Source organism: Hoplias malabaricus, chromosome 2, assembly GCF_029633855.1.
Source record: "Hoplias malabaricus isolate fHopMal1 chromosome 2, fHopMal1.hap1, whole genome shotgun sequence".
NCBI classification, from domain to species: Eukaryota; Metazoa; Chordata; class Actinopteri; order Characiformes; family Erythrinidae; genus Hoplias; species Hoplias malabaricus.
In genome coordinates, this window is record NC_089801.1 from 20028334 (window position 1) to 20053664 (window position 25331).

The following is a 25331-nucleotide window of genomic DNA, read 5'->3' on the forward strand; positions in this document are numbered from 1 at the left end:
CAATTTGGCAATTTTCCAGAGCGACTTCATATATTGTGCTCCAATTTATTTGTTCATATTCTACAAACATGAGCAATCTCATTTGAGAAACAGAGGTTCGCCCTAAAATGAGTGCAGTAACATATTTAGTTACATAATTTTCTAACATCTAACAATAATCTAAATACATAGAGTAACTACATACGCAGTAACTAAAATACACACATATATTTACATAAGCAGTACGAGCAGTCCTAATGTAATCCAACAAACATTGTTATTCTATGCCTGATATGTAACTAGTCTGTTACTACAGAAACTTAATACACATTATTATATTCTCTGAAGCTCGTTTTGTATTCGATTTAATTCCAAATAAAGATTGTCTGAATATTATTAATTGAGCATGAATACATTATCATATTCATATTCCCCGTAAACATAAAGAGCTCATAATCTCATCAATTCACTCAACTTCCTCTTTTTTTGAAAAGAAATAGTGAATAATTGCATTTTTCATTCATCTATCTTTTATTTGCTATCAGGGCATCGGCTTATAATAATAACAGTGAGATGCTTGGAGGAGAAGTATGAGGAACGATATTAGTGAGAGGCCCCCGAGCAGAGATTAAACATCTGGAGACAAAAACCCCTGTCTAGGAGGAAATGGAGCATGGTTTTACCTTTGGCAGTCTTGGAGGATTACTCTGCAATCCGGATCGTTTAGCTGCCCTAAATTCCCTTCAAATGGCTTATGATATAAAAAGCTTTCATTTTTTATTATTATTTTTTATTATTTTATTTTTTTCTCATGGAAACTAAGACAAAAAGGGCATACTTCACTGGAGTGGTTCAATATAATTGTATTTATATATTGGAAGAAAGACATCCTGGTTGACCAGTGGTGGCATGCAGCTGTGTAACTGTTACTATGTGGATAGCATCCTTAAAAATATGGAGATTGGTTAGTCTCAGCAGGGTGGAGGGGAACACGTGCTCCTTCTGCCAGTAATGCAACCCCACTGAAGACTTTAGTACATCAGAACAAAGCATAAACTGTCACAAGACCGAGGAGAGGATGGCATCACTGCCACCCACTCAGGAAGTAAAGCTAATTGTGCACCCTACGGCTTCCTGGGCTTGGATGCTGAGGCATCACCTGGAGTCAATCCTGTGATACATAGAGTTAGGTTTATTGCAAGTGGTATAGTTACTCTTAGGATTAGGTGCAGGGTTAAGACTCTCAGATATTCAGCAGCCTTCAGAAATCCACATGAAGATGGAGGAGGAAATATATATTTTGTCTACACATTGTAGAAATCTTGAGAATGATCTGATTTGAGGGCAGTCTTTTCATCAGTTTCTGAATACAACTAAAGAGCTACTAACCAGCTAACACATTAATGCCTCTGCAGTTACACAGGAAAGATTAAAGAAACTACAAGGGCTTTGTTTGGTCACTTTATTCAGAAGTGGGTCATCTCCTCTGCTATTAACGGATTAACGGTTATAGAAGCTAATTTCTTGCCAAGCTCCAAAGTCTTAACCAACACTACAGCCACCATATTGACCACCATCATTCTCAGATTTCTTCCCATCTTCTTCGACAAGCCGCTGACAATAACATGTGCCTAGTGGAATATTAATGCTAACAACAAATGACACTAATTAGCAGCCATATGTGCGGCAGGCAATTCAGGATCCCATTCTTTCAGTTTCCGATTTTGTTTGTTTTTGGATTAAGTGATTAATTAAGAGGTAATTTAATTGTGCTAATGAGGTAAATGGATTGACAACCGCTGTAATCACCATAATCCCATGTTAAGTATTCACTTTGTGCTCTAGCTCAAGGCCTCCCCCTTGTGGTTGGGATGCATTAAAACCAGAGCAGTTTGACAGGGTGCAAATGGATTTTCAACAGCAGTAGAATAGGTGGGAGGCTATTTTCTTTTTTGTAAGTAGCACACTTTTGTTGGAAAATAAAAGGATGCTTGCTTTCCTCGTACCAGCCTTCGCTTTCTTTGATGGAACCATTACTTGGAATTGCTCTTTTGAAGCAGTGGTGATTTGGGGACTTTGATTGACGACAGCACAATGTGGCTTTGGTGGTTTGAGAGAGACAGCGGTAACTCGTCCAGAGCATTTTAAGATGTGTCCAAAGTTTCATTGGGAAACCCAAAATCCCACAGCTGTCATCGTCCCATCACAAGTGCAGTGGTGTATTCCAGAGAACTTTTACTTTGAAGGTTTTAATCTGTGGTTTGGGAACGTATCCCAAAACACCTCGGCACATTACTGCTATTTTACTCCGAGGTCATTTCTTTCCTCCATCTCCTCACATGAGTCTCTATCACTTTTTACATTATAAACTTTGTCAGTGAGTCTTACTATATCATAAATAACATCATCCAGACCGTTCATGCCATTCATGGATATACGTACATTAAAATACATGATATTTTAGAACATAATATAACATTCTTCAAAAATGCATGGACACTGAGGAATTCGATCAATGTCTTTTTCTTTCTGTGTGATGCAATATTTCACCAACACAAGGTCATGTGTTTCTGTTGCTTCATTTTTCATTGAATGGGTTAAGGTAATTTCCTCAATGGCACTGTACCTGTGGGTATTGAGGGAAGAGAACATGTGTTCCTGTCACCTCCACCCCTCAAAAAAATAAATATAAAAACAAAACCAGAGACTTTTCTACCTAAAACATACCTAAAGGGCTTATTCACAGTTATAATTAATTCATTCATTGTCTGTAACTCTTATCCAGTTCAGGGTCGAGGTGGGTCCAAAGCCTACTCTGAATCATTGGTTGCAAGATGGGAACACACCCTGGAGGGGGCCTACTTTTAAGTCACCAATCCACCTACCAAAGTGTGTTTTTTGAGTGTGGGAGGAAAACGGAACACCCAGAGGAAACCCCCTAGGAGATATCAAATGCAATTTCTAATTATGGTTGCAACATTTGTCATTCAGCACCTGGTACATTTATTCATATGTTTTGGGAATGCCCCAAAGTAGCAAACATATGGTCTTCTACAGTAGACATATTACCCAATCTACTTGAACTCAGTATTCTGCTTTTGCCACATTTATGTCTCTTAAATGATAACTCAGCATTTCAGTTTTCTTTGATTAAGCAAAGGATGTTATTGGAAGGTTTTACAACTATCAAAAGTTATTTTATTTGGATTACCACTCAATTTTCAGTTATGAATTTTTGGATCTCTAGTTTTCAAAATATAGTCAAAATGGAATCTTCAACATTTGGTAATCAGGAGAATTTAAATGATTCTATTCAATATTTTGTTATCAGCTGGATTTCTTTTTTTCTGGTTGGTTGCTTTGTATCTCTTTAAGTGTGTGTCTTATAAATGTATGTCAATCAATAATATCTATCTGTCTTGCCTTCCATTGCCCTTCCCCAATCCTCATTATTAAATATGTTGAAAAGTATAAAAAACTTGATTGAAAAAAAAAAATATATATATATGTAGACAACCACAGCAGTACAGACAGAAGCAGATGCAGTTGTCCAGAGAAATGTGTTAAGATAGGATAGCAATGAAGATATCAGGCTTATACAGGACTGCGTAAAATGAGGGTCATATGTCGAATGTGAGGATGATTGGTTAAAAGTAGTCCTTTCACACTGTGGGTGAGAGAATAGGAATCATTACGTAAATCATATATCTGTTACAAATATGAAACTCACTCACTCATATTTAGCAGGCTATACACTTTTCACAAGAGGGCGCCAAAATTGTAACAAAGCATATAGTCACAGATTTTTTTAACAGCAATCCTGTGGTTAGAACCTGACCACTGATGTGTGACTGAGGTGACAGTTTAGTAACAGATGGGACATGGAGTTTTGTGTTTGGTGAACCCAGCTCACAAGGTCAGTGTTTCCAGCGGCTAGTGAGTTGAAGTAGGAGGTAATAAAGTGGACCCGGAGTGGTCTTTATATATATATAATATATATATATATATATATATATATATATATATATATATATATATATATATATATATATATATATAAACCAAAGAGTTGAAGTGCATTTTTTTGTGCAGCATGAGGTCCTCTCTCTTTCCTGAGGCAAGAGACCTTTGTGAGCTTCATAATAGTGACCTGCCGGGAATGTCTGCCCTCGAACAAAAGTTTCTAACCTTTGCTCCTTTTGTTGGTTACCTAGTAACAGAGAGCTGGAGCCGACACACAGATGTTGACCTCTGTTTCTCTCACTCCCTCTCTCTCTGTCTCTCTTTTTCTCTCTCTTTCTCTCTCTTTTGTACAGTGTCCTGAAGGCTTGCGTCCAATGAAAGATGGCTCTGGTTGCTATGACTACTCCCTGGGTACAGACTGTACAGATGGATTCAATGGTGGGTGTGAGCAGTTGTGTCTTCAGCAGCTGGTTCCACTGCCGGATGACCCCACGTCCAGCAATGTGCTCATGTTCTGCGGGTGAGAGCCAGATAGATCAGAAGTCACTTCTCGATTTCTCGATTACGTAGTTATGTTATTCATAATTATATGGTTTTATATCAGAGCAACATTCAACCTCCCTCTCTCTCTTTCTCTCTAGTTGTGTACAGGAGTATAAGTTAGCTGCAGATGGCCGATCGTGTCAGTTACTCACCGATAGCTGCGATGGGCCCAAGTGTCCACGTCCAGACACTCGCTTTAACGACACGCTCTTCAGCGAGATGCTGCACGGCTACAACAACAAAACCCAGCAGGTCAACCTTGGTCAGATCTTCCAGATGACCTTCCGGTGAGTGTTAGACTCCTCTAGGTTCCACACACTATTGTTTCTCTCATCGCTGCTGTTGCTAGATTGAGCAAACTTTTAAGGATACTCCAATCCCTGAGGCAAAAGTAATAATTAATGGAATAATGCTCTTTTTGTGAAAAAGTCTGCATTTTAGTGTGTCATTAAACTGATGATATTATGTCTCACACATGATCCATATATCATAACAATCTGTAGGACTTCATCTGTCCAAATATAGCATGGTCATTCAAATCTGACAAAGCATTGATGAGTAATACAGCTCTGAGTCTTCATAACTCAAAGAAGCAGGATCCTCATAAGGGAGATCTCAAATTATGATATTTCTGTGTATTTAAGATCTGATTATATAGCATGCAAACTATTATTACTGCTGTACCTGATATACATTTAAAAAATATTATATATGTATATAGTTTGTAGTCAGTTATTCAGTTATTTATGAATTCACATTGAGACCATTTTTTTTTTTTTTTTTTTGGTGTGGGACTAAAATGGATGTCTTCACTGCTCATTTGAACCTTTCTGGATCAAAAGACATAATAAGTGTTATGACCAGCCTTTTTTCCAAATAACACGGCGACCTAATCACACGAACCAAACAAATGACAAATGAATGACATGATGCTGATGAAAAGAATCACAGAAGAGTCAGGAAGGAAGTGGGTGGTATGAATATTCCACCAAATCTTTTTCCTCTGAGTGTAGTTAGCGTCCACTAAAGCACTACTTTTCTCCCACGCTGAATGGACTGGTGCCGAGGCAAAATAAAGCACTTTATTCTGTGCGAGAACATAATTTTCTCTGCAGGCCGGAAGGCTCGTAGAGGATTAAGCTCTTTTAAACCGTATCTATCTTCTATAGAATGATGGCTTTTTGAAGACAAAACAAGAGTGCCCAAACCTGGTGTTATATCCACAGCAGAGGGTATTTCAAATCACGGTATCTACACTAAATACCTCCTTCTGTTCTGAAGTACAGCAGGAAATTGAGAACTAAATAAACACCTGATTCTGAAAGCCAAGTAGGCAGCACAGTGGTGCCATAATGGGAACATCGAGGACAGGCTGGGTCCTAGCTTCAGGTTATAGTCTGTGTGGAGGTTAGTATCTTCTACCCACCTCCAGCTGTCCATTGACTGGGAGTTGGGCTGGTCAGTGTGCTCCTAGTGCAGTCCCAAGCCAGGCTAATAGGGCAAACCAGTGCTGTGTGGATCGACTGATCCTCTGTGGCGACCCCTCAGCCAGCAGTGAAGCAACATCAACATACACATAAGCCGAGTGATGTAGACATACACTTTTATGCAAGGAATAATACACAAGAGGGAGTGCTATAGTGAGTTGAGTGCTCACATACAAAGATCAGTGTGCCTGTATCACCAATACAGGTGCAGCAATATCTCTGATTATAACTTGGGTATTACTGCAATTCTACCACCGTTTTTTATCGCCATTTATCATTTGTTTGGTTATCAACAAATGAAGTTCCTTCGCTCATTACCTCTAGTTTTTTTCAGCCAAACTTTGATTTTGAACTGGTTCCGTTCAGGGTTTTGAAACTTGATGCTCTCCAGTGAACTCACATATGTTTGCAGCAGTTTTGATGGGGAAAAAAAGGTTGCTTCATTGCTGTCTGTTTTAACCAGAACCATAGATATATGGATAAAGCCAGGACAGAGTCATGGTTAATCCACTGATTGCAATAGGTTTAGATCAGATCAGATTCAGAAATGAAAGGGAAAATGGCATATCAGAATACTCCAAGAAATAATACATAATAGGGTCCATCTTTTAGGCTATGCCTGGAACAAGGCTGCCATCTTGAAAGCCGCCATATTGTAACAAGGGCATGTTTTTCCAGTGGGAGGGTGGTCAAGTAGCATATCAAAGAAGATTAGAATTGTCTCAGAAACCGATTGCAATATCCCTTGTGTTTCAAAGGTTATCAACACAGAAATTCAAAACTTTTGTTTTTTTGTTACAGGCTCAATCAGACCTTAAAAGGCCAGTTGAGCCTGTAACAAGCCATGTTCCAGACAAAGCTAAAAAGAAAAGCCCCCTCACCCATTATTTGCAGGGGTATTCGATGTGGCTCCAGAGCCATCCTGCTGAGCTTGTGAACAAGAGCAGTGGGGAAAAAACATCATCAAAAAGGGACCTAACTTGTGTTCATAGAGAAATCTCAAATACTGGATTTTGATCTTGCAGCACCAAGTCTGATTGTAACCTTATGCAAAAACATGTTTACAAAAAGCGTATCCTCAGATGCAGGTTTTTTTTTATGCTGTCCCTGTAATCAAAGGTGTCAGTGCTCAGGGCTGTTACAGTGTTGCAACTAACGAGAGAATGCTATCACATGACTCCCTGTATCATTAGTCCCATCATGCTCTGTGTTCGGTGCAATTACACTGACAGACAGTGTGTAAATAGTGCTGTCATATGCGGTTTAGAACACCCTTCTGAAAGCTGTACAAGGGCTTTGTCACAAAGCCCAAGTTCAAGCTCTCGACACCAGTCACTTTGTCACCGGGCTGGGCTCGAATGGACGAGGGAAGCTAAATTGACTCTGGCAGATTCATTTTCCTCCGCGATAATAGTCAGCAGCTTATTTCCAGCGAATGCTCTGCCTCTGCGTGCAACCTACCTGCCATTGCTTCCATTCTTCATTTTAACTAATAACAGCTCTTCGGGCTCCTCAGCTTTAACGGATCACGGCAACAGCTCCAAAGCACCGTGTTCTCATCAAGAAAGAGAGGCCCTCTGGTCTCACTTTGACATGTTTTTGGTGTTTGCGAGCATTCACCGATGACAGGAGATCTTTCACTGTCCCTCGCTGAGATAAGTGCCCCCATTTACACTGAGACTGTTTTTATAGTGCGGCTGTGAAAGGGTTAATGTTCTACTTAACTTTAAAGCATTGGGCAAAGATAGCTCAAGGAACGTCAGCCTGCCATGTAACAAGCAGTAGTGTTATCCTGCTTGTTTAGTGTATTAATGGTCTATTATATCTATTTATTGCACAGTTATAAGACATGGACCCCATATAAACTGCATCTATTCTTCTGAGACAATGATTGCAGTGGCGTTGTGGTGGCATTCATGTATGAGAAGGTCAGCACAGACCAGTGTTAATGCTGAATAGTTAGCTCTGGATCCACTATCATTCTTCCCATATCTACTGTATGGGGCTTTATTAGCCCACAATGTCTTTCCACTGTGCCTTTCCCTTTACCCCATATTTAGTACAGGGCATGGTGAAATTGGGCTCATGTGCAGCTGCTTTAGAGCATCCCACATATCATGCTTTTCTGTGGCAGTGATAAAAACAGTCGCGTGTACGACTGAACATCTGGATATGTTGTGTGTAAGGGTGGTCCTTTACAAAAGAGTTATAACTGACACAACACAAAGAAAGATTAATGTCGCAGGCTTAGCCAGCATTGTAAAATTACAGAAAGGTCCAATAGGAGATCCAATTTAGCACAGGATCAGCCAAATGGAAAATAGATTACATGTAGCATATTTGGTCCAGCAATATCTTTTGTAAGATTAAAAATAAATGTCTAAGACCATGGTTAGCTCCTTTATCCCGTTTCATTCAAAAGAAGAAAAAAAAAAACACCACTTTGGACTGTGCAGTCATCACCAGGCTGTTATTTGACCAGGCCTGGACGAAAATGAAAAAAAAAAATCAAAATCCGACGGGAGGGTATTGGCAGGGGCTGAATTGGGAGAAAATTGGGTAAACCATGAAAAAAAAAAAAAAAGCCTACCCCTGTCTTCCTCGCCACAATTTTATGAAATGGATTGTGGCCATGTCCTCGGTGTTATCCAGGGAGAAGCTTTGATATGGAGATGCAACGCTTGCTTCTCTCCGTCCAAACAAAACACGGTGATATCTAGCAGCTGGTGAAAGGAAGCGGTGGTCTAGCCTGGGGCGCACATCCGGCTCATGTCTGATCTCCTTCATCACACGTAGCTCCTCATCTACGTGACGTTTCTATCACTTGTACTGTACGAATCCATGGAAACCGCAGACACTCTCCACCAATAGCTTAACCAGGGTCAGCTAAACTGCTGCTGAAGTCTGGAGCTCATTCAGCATTGAAACTGTGTCACATATTGACAAGTGCTATGAGCATTATGTATTATAGCAATTACAGAGAGGGCTAAGGGGTAGTGGAACTATGTTCTCTGCAGTGATGAAGGACTATCTAGTACCTTTCATCAGTATAAGGGTGGATGCTAGTACTCTATAATCTGCTTTCCAGATTATTGATGTCACATCAAACAATTTTTTATGTTTTATTGTTGTTATTGCAATGGTATCTCACGAGTTCTCATTGGCTATGACTAGGGCATTGTCTTAGTATTCCAGGTGATTGCTAAAAAAACATGCACAATTTATTCCTATGCAATCAAATCTGGGCTTTCATTGGTTGCTATGCAGAAATCCAAGGTTAAATTAATTTACCTCAATGAATCTGAGGTGTGAGCAGTCTACAGAGAGGGCACAGAGCCCCAGCCTTGATCTCTACCTTTCCATTTGAATAAACACCAAAGGCAAATATCAGGAGACCCCCGGCTCAGTGCATGAGGAATGACCGATCACTATTGACATCGTGGTGGAAACGGCTCTTGCTGTTTGTCTGACCTGTGCATGGCCGTCGTTTCCCCTGAAGATGCCTTTGATGCAATTCTTGCGTCGGTTCTTTCGGGGCCATGGAGGGGATGGGGAGATGAGTGTCATCAATCAGAGATGACTGGACGTGTCCCTGACCAGTGTAATTCAGGCCTACAACAGAAAGCGAGGCAGACAAAGAGAACAAGAGCCAGTATTTGATTTGCAATTTCCAAAATAACAGATGAAAGCGTGACAAAGCAGGGGAAATGAGTGGCGGAAAATAGCGGTTTCTCAAAAAAAGATGCCATCCACCAAATGCCATTCAAAGAGAATTAAACACTTCTCCGACAGCGACAACAAAGAAGGCAGTCCATGTTTTCTCTCCTCCATTTTCCCAGAGCTGTAGAAAAAACCCAGAACCTTCCACTTCCTCTATTTCCTGCTGAAAATTGTAGAGTTTTGGAGGCGATTAATTGCATGGAGCGCTAGAGAGAAGTTTGATTAAGTGAAGCAAAGCCGGAACAGTAAGTGAGAGAGTCCAAAGCCTGTTCTTCAATGTTCAGGACACTCACAGTATCATGGCAGAAAGATATTATTGGCAGATTATGATTATGATTATTATTATATGGTTGTGTTGGTTGGTAACTTTGGTTACAAAGTGGATCAATAAGGTAGGTGTTTATAATAGAGTGGACAGTGATGGAACACAGTTTTTAAAAACTCGAGCAGCACTGCTGTGTCTGATCCACTCGTACCAGGGAAGCACACTAACACACCCCTACCACGTCAGTGTCACTGCAGCTCTGACAATGATCCACCACCCAAACCATAGTCTTCCTGCTCCGTGGTGGTCCTGTGGGGGTCCTGAGGGTCAACCGGGGTTAACAACATTTGCAGAGCATCAGATGGACCACAGTCTGTAAGTGTAGAACTGCAAAGTGCTCCTGTGTGGTCAGTCGGGCTGAGAGAATGGACAGTGCATGTGTGGAAAGGCGATGGTCTAAGTGGCAGGCGAAACAGTCAACACTCCATCAGATGCACATCCTATCCACTGTAATCTACTGGAGCAAAACATGCTAAATGAATGATGGCCAAAATACTGAGTGGTGTGATGATTGTAAAGCGTACAGTGACAGCACGATTATGCCACACTCTCTGGAAACTGTTCAGACACCTGCAATTTACTTCACGGACATTTTCCAAGAAAACGGATGCATTCTTGGCGATTTTTGACACAAGGGGGTCATCTCATGGTGTGCTTATACTTCCATTTTAAAAGACGACTTATGTGCACTCCCTGGCAGTTGAAATACCCGGTGACCACTCACATCATTCAAACCCTCGTATTAATGCAGAGACTTTTCTAAAAGCAGTAATCCACTGAACACTGTCAGTTACAATGATTTCTCTCCATTTACTGTCATTATAAATGTTGGAGGTGTGATAGGTGTGTGTGGAACTGTCCACGGGTGTGACTGTGTGAGTGTGTGATGCCCTGTGTAATATGCATGCCCTCTCAGAGTCATGGACAGTTCCTTGTGTGCAGTGGTTAGTACCTGGGGAAAGGAAAGACCAGCGGTACCCAAGTGTCATTGATCTGGGGCACCACTGACAACTAACCCACCTCAGGGCACGCTGGGGTTCGACACCCAGCTTAGGAAGCACCACCACACATCGTTGGGCAAAACTCCTAACCCTGCATTTGTCTGTCTCTGAAACAGGTTACAATACTGTGATATAAGTCACTCTAGATGAGTAATCACCCGCTGTTCTTTGAGAATCAAAGGGTTAATGTGTGATTAGCCCCATTAGCTTGTCTCACACTTTAACGGTGCGCTAGAGATCCATGCTCGTCTCTCAGTGTCAGGGACGTGAAGTGAGGAGCTTTACAGCGATTCTCCTCTTTATCTTTTAAGCTTTCGTCCTTATCCTTGAGTGTGCCGAGTCGTCTCATTAATTAAAGCCGTTTAGCAGCGATCCAGGTGAGCTCCTCCACTCGAGAGCTGTTCCTCCACAAGCACGCTCTCCAGAGTGTCATCAGTCTGGATGATGTCTTCTGGCTTTGCAGAGGTCTCATTGTTTGTTCAGACATAAATTATATAACCTAAGGTTTGTAGAGACTCACACACATTGGTTTTCTTGAAGGAACGGTTACCAGCTATTCAACTCAAACTGGACACCCCTATGAACACATATACAATCCAGATACTAGTCTCACATTTAGCCTTCAGTTTATAACAAAATGATTTAGGTACAAAGGCAGTGATAATATTTGACGTACAAATGCATTTTTAAGCGTTTGTCTTTTGTTTGATTGAAATTCAAATGTCAAACATTCTCCTGTTCTTTTCTCATTTTAAGGTAATCGTTTGTTACAATAATTGTTTATTTTAAAACACAATGATGAGTGAAAAATGTATTGGTTGCTGCATTAGTAATGAGCTCCTTCAGGAAAAAACACTTCAAAAGCATGTGATTGATTTGTTCTGTTCTTGAAGATCACATTGTAAAGTAAAGTAGGTATGTAGGAGTTTTTTTAATGAAATTAAATTTCTCGTTTTTAGTTCAATGCAACAGTTACAGTAAAAGTATAAAAACATGTGGGAATATGTGAATTACAATCACATGTTACACTAAAACAATATATGAAAAATGATCAAGCAGCAGCAAGGGTTCAGACCAACTTTCCTCCGTCTTAATTATTTCTTCAAACAACAGGTTTTCAGCTAAAACATTAGTTTGCCAATGTGTTTAGTCAATGGTTAATTCTAAACTCGTCTAGCGTCTAGTGTAAGAGTGTTTACTGGAATTACGTCATGTTAGAGGTCAAGAGGGTACAGGAAGATCAGATAGAATTGTAGCTGGAATATAAATCCTGTGGATGTTATTACCACCTTAGTCATGCATTGCCAGCCTCTCTAGGGTGAGTCTGGTGTCTTTCGACACGTAACATGGCCAACAACTGCCCACTACTGCAGGAAAGTAATCTGACTGACACGCAAAAGGACCAATCACAAGTCGGCTATTTTGGTGTGAGGTGGACTTTATGATTCATGTTGGACCAATAAGAGCCAGGACAAAATGATACAGTTAGTTGTGTATAAGTGGCGGTACAGAATCCTGACAGTGAAGCCAGGTTCAGACACTCCATCAACTTGTGGGCTGAGCGTCTTTGGATGACGCCATTGCCACCTTGGATTTTAGCACAATAGCTAACTGTTAGCTTAAATGATCTGTATTTGTTCAGATTTAGCCAGGAAGATATGTGCAATCGATTTTATATATGTTTAAAAATCAATTTGTCAAGACAGAGATTGTCACCAGTTTGGGCAGAATAAACAGTCTGGATTTGGCCTTGTTTACTTGGAAATAATGAGCTAACTCTCATACCTCAGCTAAGTTAACATGCATTAACATAAACTGTGTTCTTGGTCAGATTTAGCCGCTTGGAAATATCCCCTACATCATGATGCATTTGTTAAATAAGATTCTAAAACATGCAGAATGTTGGAAAAATGCCATGGGTCTTAGGGAACCTGAACCAAATTATAAACATTCTGGATTTAGCTAGTATGTTGACATCGAATATTTTATGCTAATTCAGCAGAACAGCTAGCTACTCATTCATTCTGTGCAGAAAAATTCAATCCATCATGATGCCGTTGTTTTATGAGGTTCTTGAAGGCGGCAAAGGTACGATATATGAGTGTTTATTGGAAAATCCACGCCCCGCTAAAGGTCAATAAAGCCAGTGAGGAACAGAACGCCTTTGTATTCAGCTCTGTCACCTTGGATATTAGTTCTCAGGAGTAAAGGATGCTACAGTACGGCTTCGGTCCCCACAGGGATCATTATTTATTTAGCTTGTGGTTTCATCCAATACAACCTCTATTAGCCGGTTGCTATAGTGACCATCCCTCTGGAGTGAGACAGGGTTAAGTGCTTTGGTCAAGGAGCCGATGACAACAGCAGGACGTTATGAGCCACCATTGACCCCCGTGACCTCAGAGTTCACGGTTAAGTTCCTGGATAAGTTCTTGAGTTAGCTGCTCTCAAGGCTCCTACGTAAAAAATCAAGCGCAGCTAACCTTATGTTACATGGGACGTCCTTGTGTGTAGTAGCTGCCATTTTGAGCACTGATTCATTACTCAAAAACACAACTCGCACAAAAACTCTGGGATGTTTATAATGTTTTATTTTTTTATTATTTCAAAACCTTTAATTATCATTTAGATAATAGTTATGATAAAAGCTAAGCCCTAAGCCATATGCTCTATACCATTGATTAGCATTGGTTAAAGCTAATTTTGCATTATTAGCACAATTTAAGTGTGTAAGAAGTACTCAGTCTCTTTTATATATCTTTGAACATAGGTTCAAGCAGCACGGTGGCGGAGCAGGTAGTGTTGCAATCACACAGCTCTAGGGACCTGGAGGTTGTGGGTTCGAGTCCCGCTTCGGGTGACTGTCTGTGAGGAGTGTGGTGTGTTCTCTCTGTCTGTGTGGGTTTCCTCCGGGTGACTGTCTGTGAGGAGTGTGGTGTGTTCTCTCTGTGTCTGTGTGGGTTTCCTCCGGGTGACTGTCTGTGAGGAGTGTGTTGTGTTCTCTCTGTGTCTGTGTGGGTTTCCTCCGGGTGACTGTCTGTGAGGAGTGTGGTGTGTTCTCTCTGTCTGTGTGGGTTTCCTCCGGGTGACTGTCTGTGAGGAGTGTGGTGTGTTCTCTCTGTGTCTGTGTGGGTTTCCTCTGGGTGACTGTCTGTGAGGAGTGTGGTGTGTTCTCTCTGTGTCTGTGTGGGTTTCCTCCGGGTGACTGTCTGTGAGGAGTGTGGTGTGTTCTCTCTGTGTCTGTGTGGGTTTCCTCTGGGTGACTGTCTGTGAGGAGTGTGGTGTGTTCTCCCTGTGTCTGTGTGGGTTTCCTCCGGGTGACTGTCTGTGAGGAGTGTGGTGTGTTCTCTCTGTGTCTGTGTGGGTTTCCTCTGGGTGACTGTCTGTGAGGAGTGTGGTGTGTTCTCTCTGTGTCTGTGTGGGTTTCCTCTGGGTGACTGTCGGTGAGGAGTGTGGTGTGTTCTCTCTGTGTCTGTGTGGGTTTCCTCTGGGTGACTGTCTGTGAGGAGTGGGAGTGTGGTGTGTTCTCTTTGTGGGTTTCCTCTGGGTGCTCCTGTTTCCTCCCACGGTCCAAAAAACACACGTTGGTAGGTGGATTGGCGACTCTAAATTGCCCGTAGATGTGAATGAATGTGTGAGAAAATGTGTGAGTGTGTGCCACCCTGTGAAGGACTGGCACCCCCAGCAGGGTGCGTTCCTGCCTTGCGCCCAGTGATTCCAGGTAGGCTCCGGCCCCACCGCTGCCCTGAACTTACAAACAATGAATGAATGAATGAATGAACATAGATTCATGAAGTAAATTCAACAAACAAACAGAACTGAAAAGGGCATTCACATTAGCAGTCTATGGGTCATGTGCTGCATATATAGTCCATGTAGAAAATAAGACAAACACACTTTGAAGTGATTCACCTATCACTCACTCACTTCCCTGGACGTCCATCTGAAAATCCGAGCCCTGCAGAAATAGGAGTTGGAGTCTGATCTAATGTGGCCTGATGTAGGTCAGGATTAACCCCTCACTGGTCAGACCTGTGTGTGTGTGTGCTCAGGGTGCTGTGGTCAGCCATGGAGGGATTAAATACACTAACCTGTGGACTTCAGGCTAGCCTCGGCAGCACTAATCCCTTGTTTTTTTTCCCCTTCTTTCTGCCATTTTCAAAATGGAAAATAACATAAACCACTACATCCCTCTTCTTACCATTTTAACACGGATGAATGGGTAAAGTCCTGAAGTCTGATTACAAATCTGGACTTTGTAATTTCTTGATGCTTTGTTAAAATCCTGGGAGTCAAACTTTGGGCTTCATAAATAAGGTCAGTCAGAATTCAGAATGTTTATTTAGTCCTTAAATATGTATAATTCCAGAAAATATAAACCCTAACCATGCCAGAAATAACTGTAGGTGGGACATGATTTTATCATCAGGATCTAATTGAATGATGAAAAGTGTGCGGTCGCAACTTCATCTGTTAGGATCCATGGCGCGTTCCCTTTCTCTCATGGAACTTGTCTTGGGTTAGCAGCCACTCATAGTTTCCAGTAAACAGACAGTAGACATCTTACAGTAGAGGGGCAAAGACATCCCAACCCGAGGTCTATCATGCATGTGCACACACACACACACACTCGTTTATGTGAATTATGAGGACAATATTTAGACTTTCATCCATACTAGCTTAACACTAAACCTATCCAGTTACCCTTTCCATTACCTTAGCTCAACCTTAAAACATCTTCACCTTAGCTGTAATGATCCAGCTGGAGGTCCCCACACAGAGAACAAGTCCCCATAATATTAGTGTGTAAACAGATTTTGGTCCCCATACTGTGATGTATGCCTGGAAATCACACTCTAAACAGACATTAGACACTGTAAAGTACAAGGGTAATTAAAAGGCTGTGTGCAGCCGTGCTGTATGACCATGTATGCAAAAATATTTCCCTTAAACTGATATATGATACAGTGGATTGAGCCCAATCCAACCAAGAACATTCATTCGTTGTCTGTAACCGCTCATTCTTTTCTGGGTTGCGGTGTGTCCGGAGCCTACCCAGAGTCATTGGGAGCAAGGCGTTCTTCACAGGGCGACACACACTCACACATTCACTTACACATTCACACCTACAGACACTTTTGAGTTGCCGTGGGAGGAAAATGGAGCACCCGGAGGAAACCCACGCAGACACAGGGAGAACACACCATACTCCTCACAGACAGTCACCCGAGGCGGGACTCGAACCCACAACCTCCAGGACCCTGGAGCTGTGTGACTGTGACACTGCCTTCTGCACCACCGTTCAGCCCCACTAAGAACATTACTGTGTGAAAACAAACATCCATATTGATTTAAGGTTGAGCTTTTTAGTTGGCTAACCATGCTAGTTTTATCAGTGCTAATTGGCACATTTTATTATTCAAATGAATTATCCCTAGGTCTGATCTGAGAGGAGTGCTTCTGCAGTTATTTATAGCATTCTTCTGAGCCATGTGTTGTGCACTGACTTTAGTAAAAAAATGAATAAATAAATCACATATATGTTTATTTATTTATTTACTATAAGTTTTTCTCTCTATTCCAAAATGAGCAAGAAAAATATTAATTAAAAACGGCCGCCTCATTTAGCCTCTGTGCTCTGCTACAGGCTGTCCACCCACTCTGTGCGCGAGAGTGAGACGCTGGCGCTAACTGGCAGCGGCGCATGCTAATGTTGTTACATATTTATTTCTTTATTAGTGGGCTTCTCTTTAAGCTTGCAAGTCATTAGCATCAAAAGCAAAGGACATGTTCTCTCTGAAGTGTGTTCATAAAAGAGTAAGAGGCAGTAAGACTTTGAGCTGATTTGCCAAAGTGCTAGCTTACAATTAGCGATAGCATCTAGCTCCTTTGCTGTATTGTTGCTGGTGTAGCAGCACCTGGAGGAGTGGGTTTGTTGTGTGTGATTAGAGCATTGGTCACGAGTAAAGGCTGAATTAAAAAAAAAACAAACAAAAAAAAAGCCTCCAGGGAAGCGCTAAATCAATAGTAAAAAGAAATGAGAAAGCGTGGTATAAATTAACTGTCACAGAGGGGTTACAAACACTGGCGAGTTGTTTCCCTGGGAACAAATGGGTTTAACCCTTTCAGGTGGGTTAAGTGTTGACTGGCGCTGAGAGCTGAAAGCATGAGGAATGGCCCGGTCTTTAAAGTGATGCTAGTTAAAGTGTTTATGCAGATGTGCAGAGTGTTGGAGGCTAGTGCCTGATCAATGACTGGCTTTTAAACATGCATCTGTTCAGCTGCAGATTTCAAGAGTTGGAATCCACTCCATGTGTTTACACTGCATTTTGACTATTGCAGTTTATCAAGATTTTAGTTCAGGATCAAGATCAATTTAATTAAAAGTAGATTTAAAAGGTAAATTTTTGATCAACATTTCTGCATATACTCACAATCAGTAATGTTAATTATATAAACACTTTAATGTAGTAATTAATTTAGAATTGTTATTTTCTGCAAAAGAGATCATCAGGACAGTGGGGCACTGTTGAGTAAAAATGACAATAAATAAATACATTAATTATTCATTCATTCATTCATTCATTATCTGTAACCCTTATCCAGTTCAGGGTCGCGGTGGGTCCCCAGGAATACACCCTGGAGGGGGCGCCAGTCCTTCACAGGGCAACACATTCACTCACACACTCACACCTACGGACACTTTTGAGTCGCCAATCCACCTACCAATGTGTGTTTTTTGACTGTGGGAGGAAACCCACGCGGATACGGGGAGAACACACCAACTCCTCACAGACAGTCACCCGGAGCGGGAATCAAACCCACAACCTCCAGGACCCTGGAGCTGTGTGACTGCGACACTATCTGCTGCGCCACCGTGCCACCCTACATTAATTATATATATTATATATTTATATATGTACATTTGTATATTTGTTATTATATAAATACAAGGTCCCCCAAAGACACCCACGACAACCACCACCATCAGCAGTGGGGGCTGATACCTTTGGGAGAAGGTGGAGTGGTGTTTTTGATCCAGAACTAATCACCCAACACCAGCACCTGACCTCACTGATGTTTCCGTGGCTGTATGCTACAACTTCCCTGCGTTTCTATGGCGATTACACACGTGGAATGCACAATCTGTGTGCCTGAAATTAGCTGAATTCACTCATTTTAAATGAGTGTATATAAATGCCTGCACTTGTGTAAGTATATCACTTACACGAGAGAGACGCTAGATAAATCGTGTCTTAATAAATAATTTAGAACATCCACAATTTAAAAAAATCCACTACTTTCATTATCAGTGACTCAGGATTCAGCGCAGTTGAGCCATGGGGGCAATTCTGCTGATGCATGAATGACGAATCCAGGCTTATTTTTTATTTAATATATATTTTTTTCTCTCTCTACATCTGCACTGATATCCTGAGGGTGAGAGACTGTGTGTCTGTTTCTCTTCTCCACTCTTTTACTTATACTTCCCCCTCTATTTCTCTTCTTTTCCGGCTGTGTGTCTCATATCTAATATCTTTGAGTCTGTCTCCCACTAACTCAAGTCAGTTTATCATGAAGGGAAATCAGGTTTAATTAGTGTATGCTTCTGGTAGACTGACACACGGGGGTAATTTAGATGCATTTAAAAAAAAAAATAAAAATGAGAGAGGCGAGACGAAGAGAGAAACTACAGGGTGCCTGATAGCTGTCTCCACTCATTAGCGCTGATCAAACAGCTCAGGGAGGAGAGAGAGAGAGTGCAAGAGAAGGCCAGCTAACACTTACAGTATAAGGCCATTGTGTCTAAGGCCATGAAAGAACAGGTATTATAATATCTCACTCCTGAGATTTGTGTAGCTCACTGATGGCTGTGGATAGTGAAAAAACAGGGTCATATCTTTGTTGTAAACAGGGTGACATCTGGTTCCATTCACCATCATTGCAAAGAAATACAAAGGGAAGCAAAGAGGTGATAGGCTTAACACTAATAGGGCTTCTGTTTATTAGGATGTGAATGTCAGCTGTTGATACCTTGCTCAGCTGGACACAGTTAGCCTACTTTAGCAGTGTACCTTACGCCGCACACTTTTCCACATGCAGTCCATTTCCCTGCTGTATCCACTTTTCCACCTGTCTTTGTAATAAATAAATAAATAAATAAATAGATAAGTAAATAAATAAGTAAATAACCCTACTAATGCAAAAGGAAAGATCAGAAAAATAAGAAGAAACAATAAGCCCACTGAGATAAATCTTGATAGAATCGTTACTGACCTCTGCAGGTCATACTTGGAATTGCAACTTCTATTCTCCACATTGGAAGACATTTTAAACAGTGATTTACAATAGGTTTGATGTAAAGTTGTGGCCTTAAATGTGACACAGTTATTGCAATTTTATAAACCTTCCGCATCTAATCTCCAAAGATGAGTGTGGACTGTAAATAAAACGACTTTGTGAGGTCTGGTTCCATTCACCATCGCTGTAAAGGCTTCAGAGTATGTGAACTGAGCCCTCGTTTGACCTGTTTATTAGAACACAACCACAGCAAATAATTCTGATGCTATTAATGCAAAATAGAAGAAAGCACAAGTCCTGTTAGAGTCGCTACTGACCTCTTCAGGTCACACGTGGAACTGCAGCCACTTCAGCAGCGCACAACACTGGCAGGCCGTTCACGTAGCGGCCTGCAGCTTTATACGCTCGTAAAAATCACCGCTCATCTTTTAATGACAACATTTACAAGCCGAAGAGCACGAAAGTGTCGCGGCTGACTGCCTTTGCTCTGTTCAGGCGGCTGAGGAACGGCCAGCTTGCTTTTAACGTAATGAAAGTGCCGAGGTGGACGCTGAGCAATGGTCACTTCATCCGCGCCCTCACGGCTGACCGCTCCACCATCTGCGAAGGAGTGGACAGATGAAGAGGAAGAGAGAGTGGGGGAGGAGAGACACTGCTGGGAGTAGATGGGAAGGCGTAGAGGAGGATATATAAGTGAAGACCACGGGGTTAACGGGAAAAGGCAAAAGAATGGGGCCAGGGATTTAGAGTGGGTCGGGGAAATGGACAGAGTTCCTCTCTGTCCTTTTTTGTACTCTATATAATTACTGTATTCATTCCTCCTGTGGTCAGTAGTGTTTGGACGTCATGCTTGTACTCTAAAGTGCACTCACTGGCCACTTATGAGGAATGCTCACTGGCCACTATATTAGAAACACCCACCTTAAAAACCTCTGCTTTGTAGTTGTACAGATGTTAGCCCATCTATATGCATTATTGATCAGTTATCTGGACATTGCTGTGCAGATACAACACTGACATTGTTTTGTCTATGTGTATGTGTGTGTGTGTGTGTGTGTGTGTGTGTGTGTGTGTGATGTTACAAGCTCTCACTATACACCAGTAGTGGTGCTTTTCCAGCGTACGGTCACTAAGATTCTCTACTCTGCTTATGTTTGCCTTTCCATCAGGTGAATTTGGTCCTGGTCCTGAAACAGGGTTCTTTTTTAGTACCTGCTCCCTCATGTCTCCCAGTGAGTCAGGATTAAACATGACGTGTAAATCTTTCAGAGCTCTGATTGGCCAGAGAGACGTGTCAATCAATATGAAATGCAGATGTCCAGCACCAACTCTCCATCTGTAAAATCTCCAGCTGCAGCAGAGATCATGTTTGTTTTTATCCGACTCACGACGGCAGCTCGTAAAATTACGCCGTGGTCTTTTGAAGAGGTTCAAGCGCTCCTTGGATCGGTGGCTGATGAAAGAATCCAGCGAGAGCTGGACGCTGCAACAAGGAAGGAACAAACTCTACTGATCTGTCTGAACTGATGACGGAGCTGTGTTCAGTCCCAAACAACAACAACAACAACAACACGCCAATACACCATGCTTTTGGTAGAAAACAGACCAGGGACCAGGTACCAAACAGCAAGTAGATCAGAGTAAAGTATGTACCTTCCAATGGAAAAGAGCCCTATGAGAGGGGTTTCTGATAAAGTGCCCAGTCTGTAGTGGCCTGTTATGTCAAGTGCATGGTTTACTTATTCCTACAATGACTAATAATCCACAGAAAATAAAAATCTAAGCAAAGACAGTCCAGTCCAGTAAATTGCATTAATTTCCGATTGCTATTTTCTGCAGTGCCCCACTGATAGTCCCATTAAGTTTTGCACTGATCCTGTTCTGTGGAGGAAGATAGACTTGATGATACATCACTGTAACGACCCTCAACCCACAGCTACTGGGATTATCAGGCTTATCCCTCCCACATTAAGATGATCCTCATTATTATCAGCCTACAAAGATGGTGTGTACTGCTACAGCAACACACACACACACACATACACACACACACACACACACACACATACACACACAATCTTGTATATGTGAATTGTGGGAACTTTACATAGATTTTCATTAATGAACCAGTAAATAGTGCTTATTTGCTGCAGATTTAACCCTAGCCCTAACCTTAAGCCAAACTTAAAACTTATTTTCTCCTTAAATGTTATGATTTACAGCTGATGGTCCCCACAAGGAAGACAATTGCCCAAAATGAAAGTGTGTAAATAGGTTTGGCCCTACAATGTGACACACACACACACACACACACACACACACACACACGAGAAAGTTAATAAAACCTTTCAATATGAAGTATACTGTCATGTTTTCATAGGGTCAATAAACTGGATCCCTAAGAAAGTCATGTGACTGGGGTGCCAAGCAAAAACAAGCCAGCACTCATCACTGTGCATCCCTTTCCTCCCCCGGCCCCTTATAAACAACACCTCCCACCTTGTTGCTATTGGTTACTGTTCTTATACATCCCTTAAAGATTAAAGCCGTAAGGCTTTGGCTCTAGATCCTTAAACCTGAGCTTTGGCACCAAAAGAAAGAAGAAATAAATTCCCTCCCGACTCTCGACTGGCACTTAATCAGTGTCTAATCTGTTTACTTTCACGTCCCATTGTGCTTTGACAAACAGCGCTGCGGCGCGCGAGTGTTAGCGCGCTAAGTAAACACTCGCATTGTTTGAGCGGGGCATAAATTATGGTGAGACGTGGGCCTTTAATAACTCTGTAATTCATAATTCAGGGCTTGTTGTTCTTTATGAACGTGATAAAGTGGAGTGGGGGGTGGGTGCTGAGGTGGGGGGTGGGGGAGGACTCTGGGGTGACATTGCAGCTTTATCACTGTAGCGAACGGCGCATGTTCTCATTTCGTATGCCTTCAAACAACAGATATTAAAGCTGGTGAGATTAGGCCTGGTATTTGGCCTCTCTGCATCCAGTGCCAGGGCTTATAAATCTCCAAGCTTCCAGGCTTGGAGAGGAAGGGGGTACTTTCAAGGGCGATATATAAGCCGAGAGATGCTAAAAGCAGATAGGACGCTAAACGCTAGGGCTCACAGCTCCTCCGAAGGGATAAATACGTAGCAGGAGGTTCTCGCTGATAGGGGAATAGGGCACACTGGTATTTCACTGGTTATTAAGATTGAAATAGGGATCATAAAGAGATGAGGCAGGTCAAGGAAGTGCTGCACAGAAAGCAGCCTTTATGTTTTGGCCCTCATACGTCTCGATTTTTACGGCTCCAGGTGAAATATGTCTGTCACCTCAAGTACTGCATGCATATAACTGTCAGTGTGTGGTATTGCAGCGCTATATTTGGTGCGGTCAGGCTAAATAACACCTACATCATGGCTGTCATAGGGAAACCTTGCATCTTTAAGAGTATGAAGGGTCCTAAAGGTGTTTTAGAATTGGGATTTATTTTATCTAAGCTCTCTACGGCCATTTTAATGCAAGTGTATAATGTGTATTTGAGCAAAAATAAAAGGAAATGTAAGGATGACATATACATCATATTTGCTGCAGTTGAAAAAATGTACAATAAATAGTTCTGGTGGCATGCCACAATCTGGAATCATTAACATGTGTGACCTTTGTGGGCGATATCTTTAACCCAAAGTACTCACTCATTCATAAAGACTGCACAACAGCACTCACTAACGTCACCTTGGATCTGTAGCATGGACAAGGCACTGGTCCGTCACACTGTCACCCAGTTACTCACACACTCACCCAGATACTCACACACTCACCCTGTCACTCATACACTCACCCTGTCACTCACACATGCTGACAGTTTCACACACCCATTCACCCACACTCTCACCCTGTCACTCTCACATTCACCCAGTCACTCACACCTGCTGACAGTTTCACACACCCATTCACTCACACTCTCACCCAGTTACTCACACACACACACACACATACACACACACACACACACAAACACAGTCACTCGAAATGGTGGAGCACCCGGAGGAAATCCACACACACTGGTGACGGTTGAGCTGCTAGTGAGCAATGAGGGAAACCCCCAGGAGAGGACCTCCACAACAGGCAGAAATTGCACCTCATGCCTGAAACAAAAAACCTTTGCTTGGTGTTGCACTCACTTCCCACACCCAAAATCCCCTGCTTGATATAATCCTGCTTTGGAAAATCATTATCCCACATTTTCCAGCATTCCCAGATCCACTGTTTTCCAAAACACTAGCTGTGTAACCCCAGCACTGCTCGCATTTGACTCCCTTCTGGAAGCCAGGAAACTTAAATGTGGAACAGCCCTGAGGGTCTGGCTCAGCTTGTGATGTCTGGGAGCGTTTATTTATGTGTTTATTTATTTATTTACTTATTTATTTATTCGGATCTGTTTGTTTATTTATTTCTTTTCCTGGCTTCGGCTGCTTGCGTCTGAATGGAATGACCCAGACGGCGCTTCCTCCCTGGGTTGCAGATGCTTATTCATGTCCTGTAAACCCCCAGCGTTCGGTTCCTTCAGAGCATGTTGTCATTTTGAAGCTCATTTTATCACATCTTATTTTATCTTTTTTAAATGGTTTACCACCCCCCTGCACACAATAATGACGATGCGCTTGAAATATGTGCATCACAGGCTTCTCAAAACATGAAAGCGGCGCAGAGTGAATGAGTTGCTGCTGCAGATAAGGAGAAGAATGCTCTTTTGAAAGTGAAGCTCTGCTTGGTGAAGGACTGTGTAACAGAGACATGGCTTTGTGTTATTGTCAGCTCCAGTATCTTTCGTTATTGGTCTATAGCACAGGCCACACCCCCTTTTAATGAATATATAAAGAGTTTTATGTTTAAGAAGTATATACTGTATAAGGTTATTAATTTTTCAGTACACAAACTGAAAAGAAAAGTTAGATGTAAGATGTGCTTTTCATTGAAGGAAGGGGAAACACCCCGTGTGTGATCTGGGTCTGAAAGGATGTGGATCAGTTTAAGGAGCCCTTAATATGAAAGAGAAATGTCTTCTTGGGGCAATTGACTGATCGCCCCAGAGCCTTGATCCCAACATCTTCAAATATCTTTGAGACTTGGGTCTTCGGAAGAAGGCAATGCAACCAACATGTTGTTTTTAGACCTAGACACACACATGTCCACTCTGTTAGATGCTCCTACCTCATTGGTCCACCTTGTGGATGTAAGGTCAGAGGTAGTAGCTCTTCTGCTGCTGCACAGTGTGTGTTGGTCATCCTCTAGTCCTTCAGCAGTGGACACAGGGTAGTTTAGGTCACTGGACAGCTGTGGCACTGAGGGGTTTAAACTCCAGGATCACCTGCTGTGTCTGATCCACTCTTATCAGCATGACACACACTAACACACCTCAATTCATTCATTCATTCATTCATTTTCTTGAACCGCTTCATCCTGTTTAGTGTTGGACTTCACTGTCTCATAACTGTGGACAATTTTGAACATTCAAGCCACAAACTAACATGTGTTCAGACTTTGGGAAGATGCAGGAGGACCCAAAGGAAACCCATCCAGACACTGGGAGAACACACCCTCCTCACAGACTTTGACCCGAGGCAGGTTTTGGACCCACAACCCCAGGACCATGGAGCTTTCCTGTGTGGTCAGTGGAGCTGAGAGAATGGACAGTGAGTGTGGAAACAAGTTCTGGCTGGTGGGTGTCTATTAAGGAATAAGAAAAGTGGGGCGTTAGATGCTACACCAAAGTACTTTTGGCATGACGTGGTCCTTCATTAAAGACAGGAAAAAAGACTCCATGAGGGGAGAGACCCATCTGCTCTTTGTCAGTCCAGCAGCGTCCCGATAGCTTGAGTCAAAGACGTGCGCTAAGATTTCATTCACGACTTGTCTCCGGCAATATGGCCACCCAACTGCTTTGGCTCCTGCCAACTGAGAGCTGTCAAAACCATGAAGGGCCATGTTGTATCTTTAGCGCCAATCAGTCCGAGTGTGTGTG

At 42.1% G+C, this 25331-nt stretch overlaps 1 protein-coding gene across 1 annotated transcript in view; it reads left to right on the forward strand.

The window, feature by feature from the left end:
* Window positions 1-25331, forward strand: part of LOC136675087 (astrotactin-2-like) — a 469599-nt gene that overhangs the window by 347841 nt on the left and 96427 nt on the right. The window contains exons 12-13 of the mRNA XM_066651501.1: window positions 4296-4462; window positions 4584-4772. Of these exons, the coding sequence (XP_066507598.1) occupies window positions 4296-4462; window positions 4584-4772 (356 nt within the window). The remainder of the gene's footprint in view (window positions 1-4295; window positions 4463-4583; window positions 4773-25331) is intronic.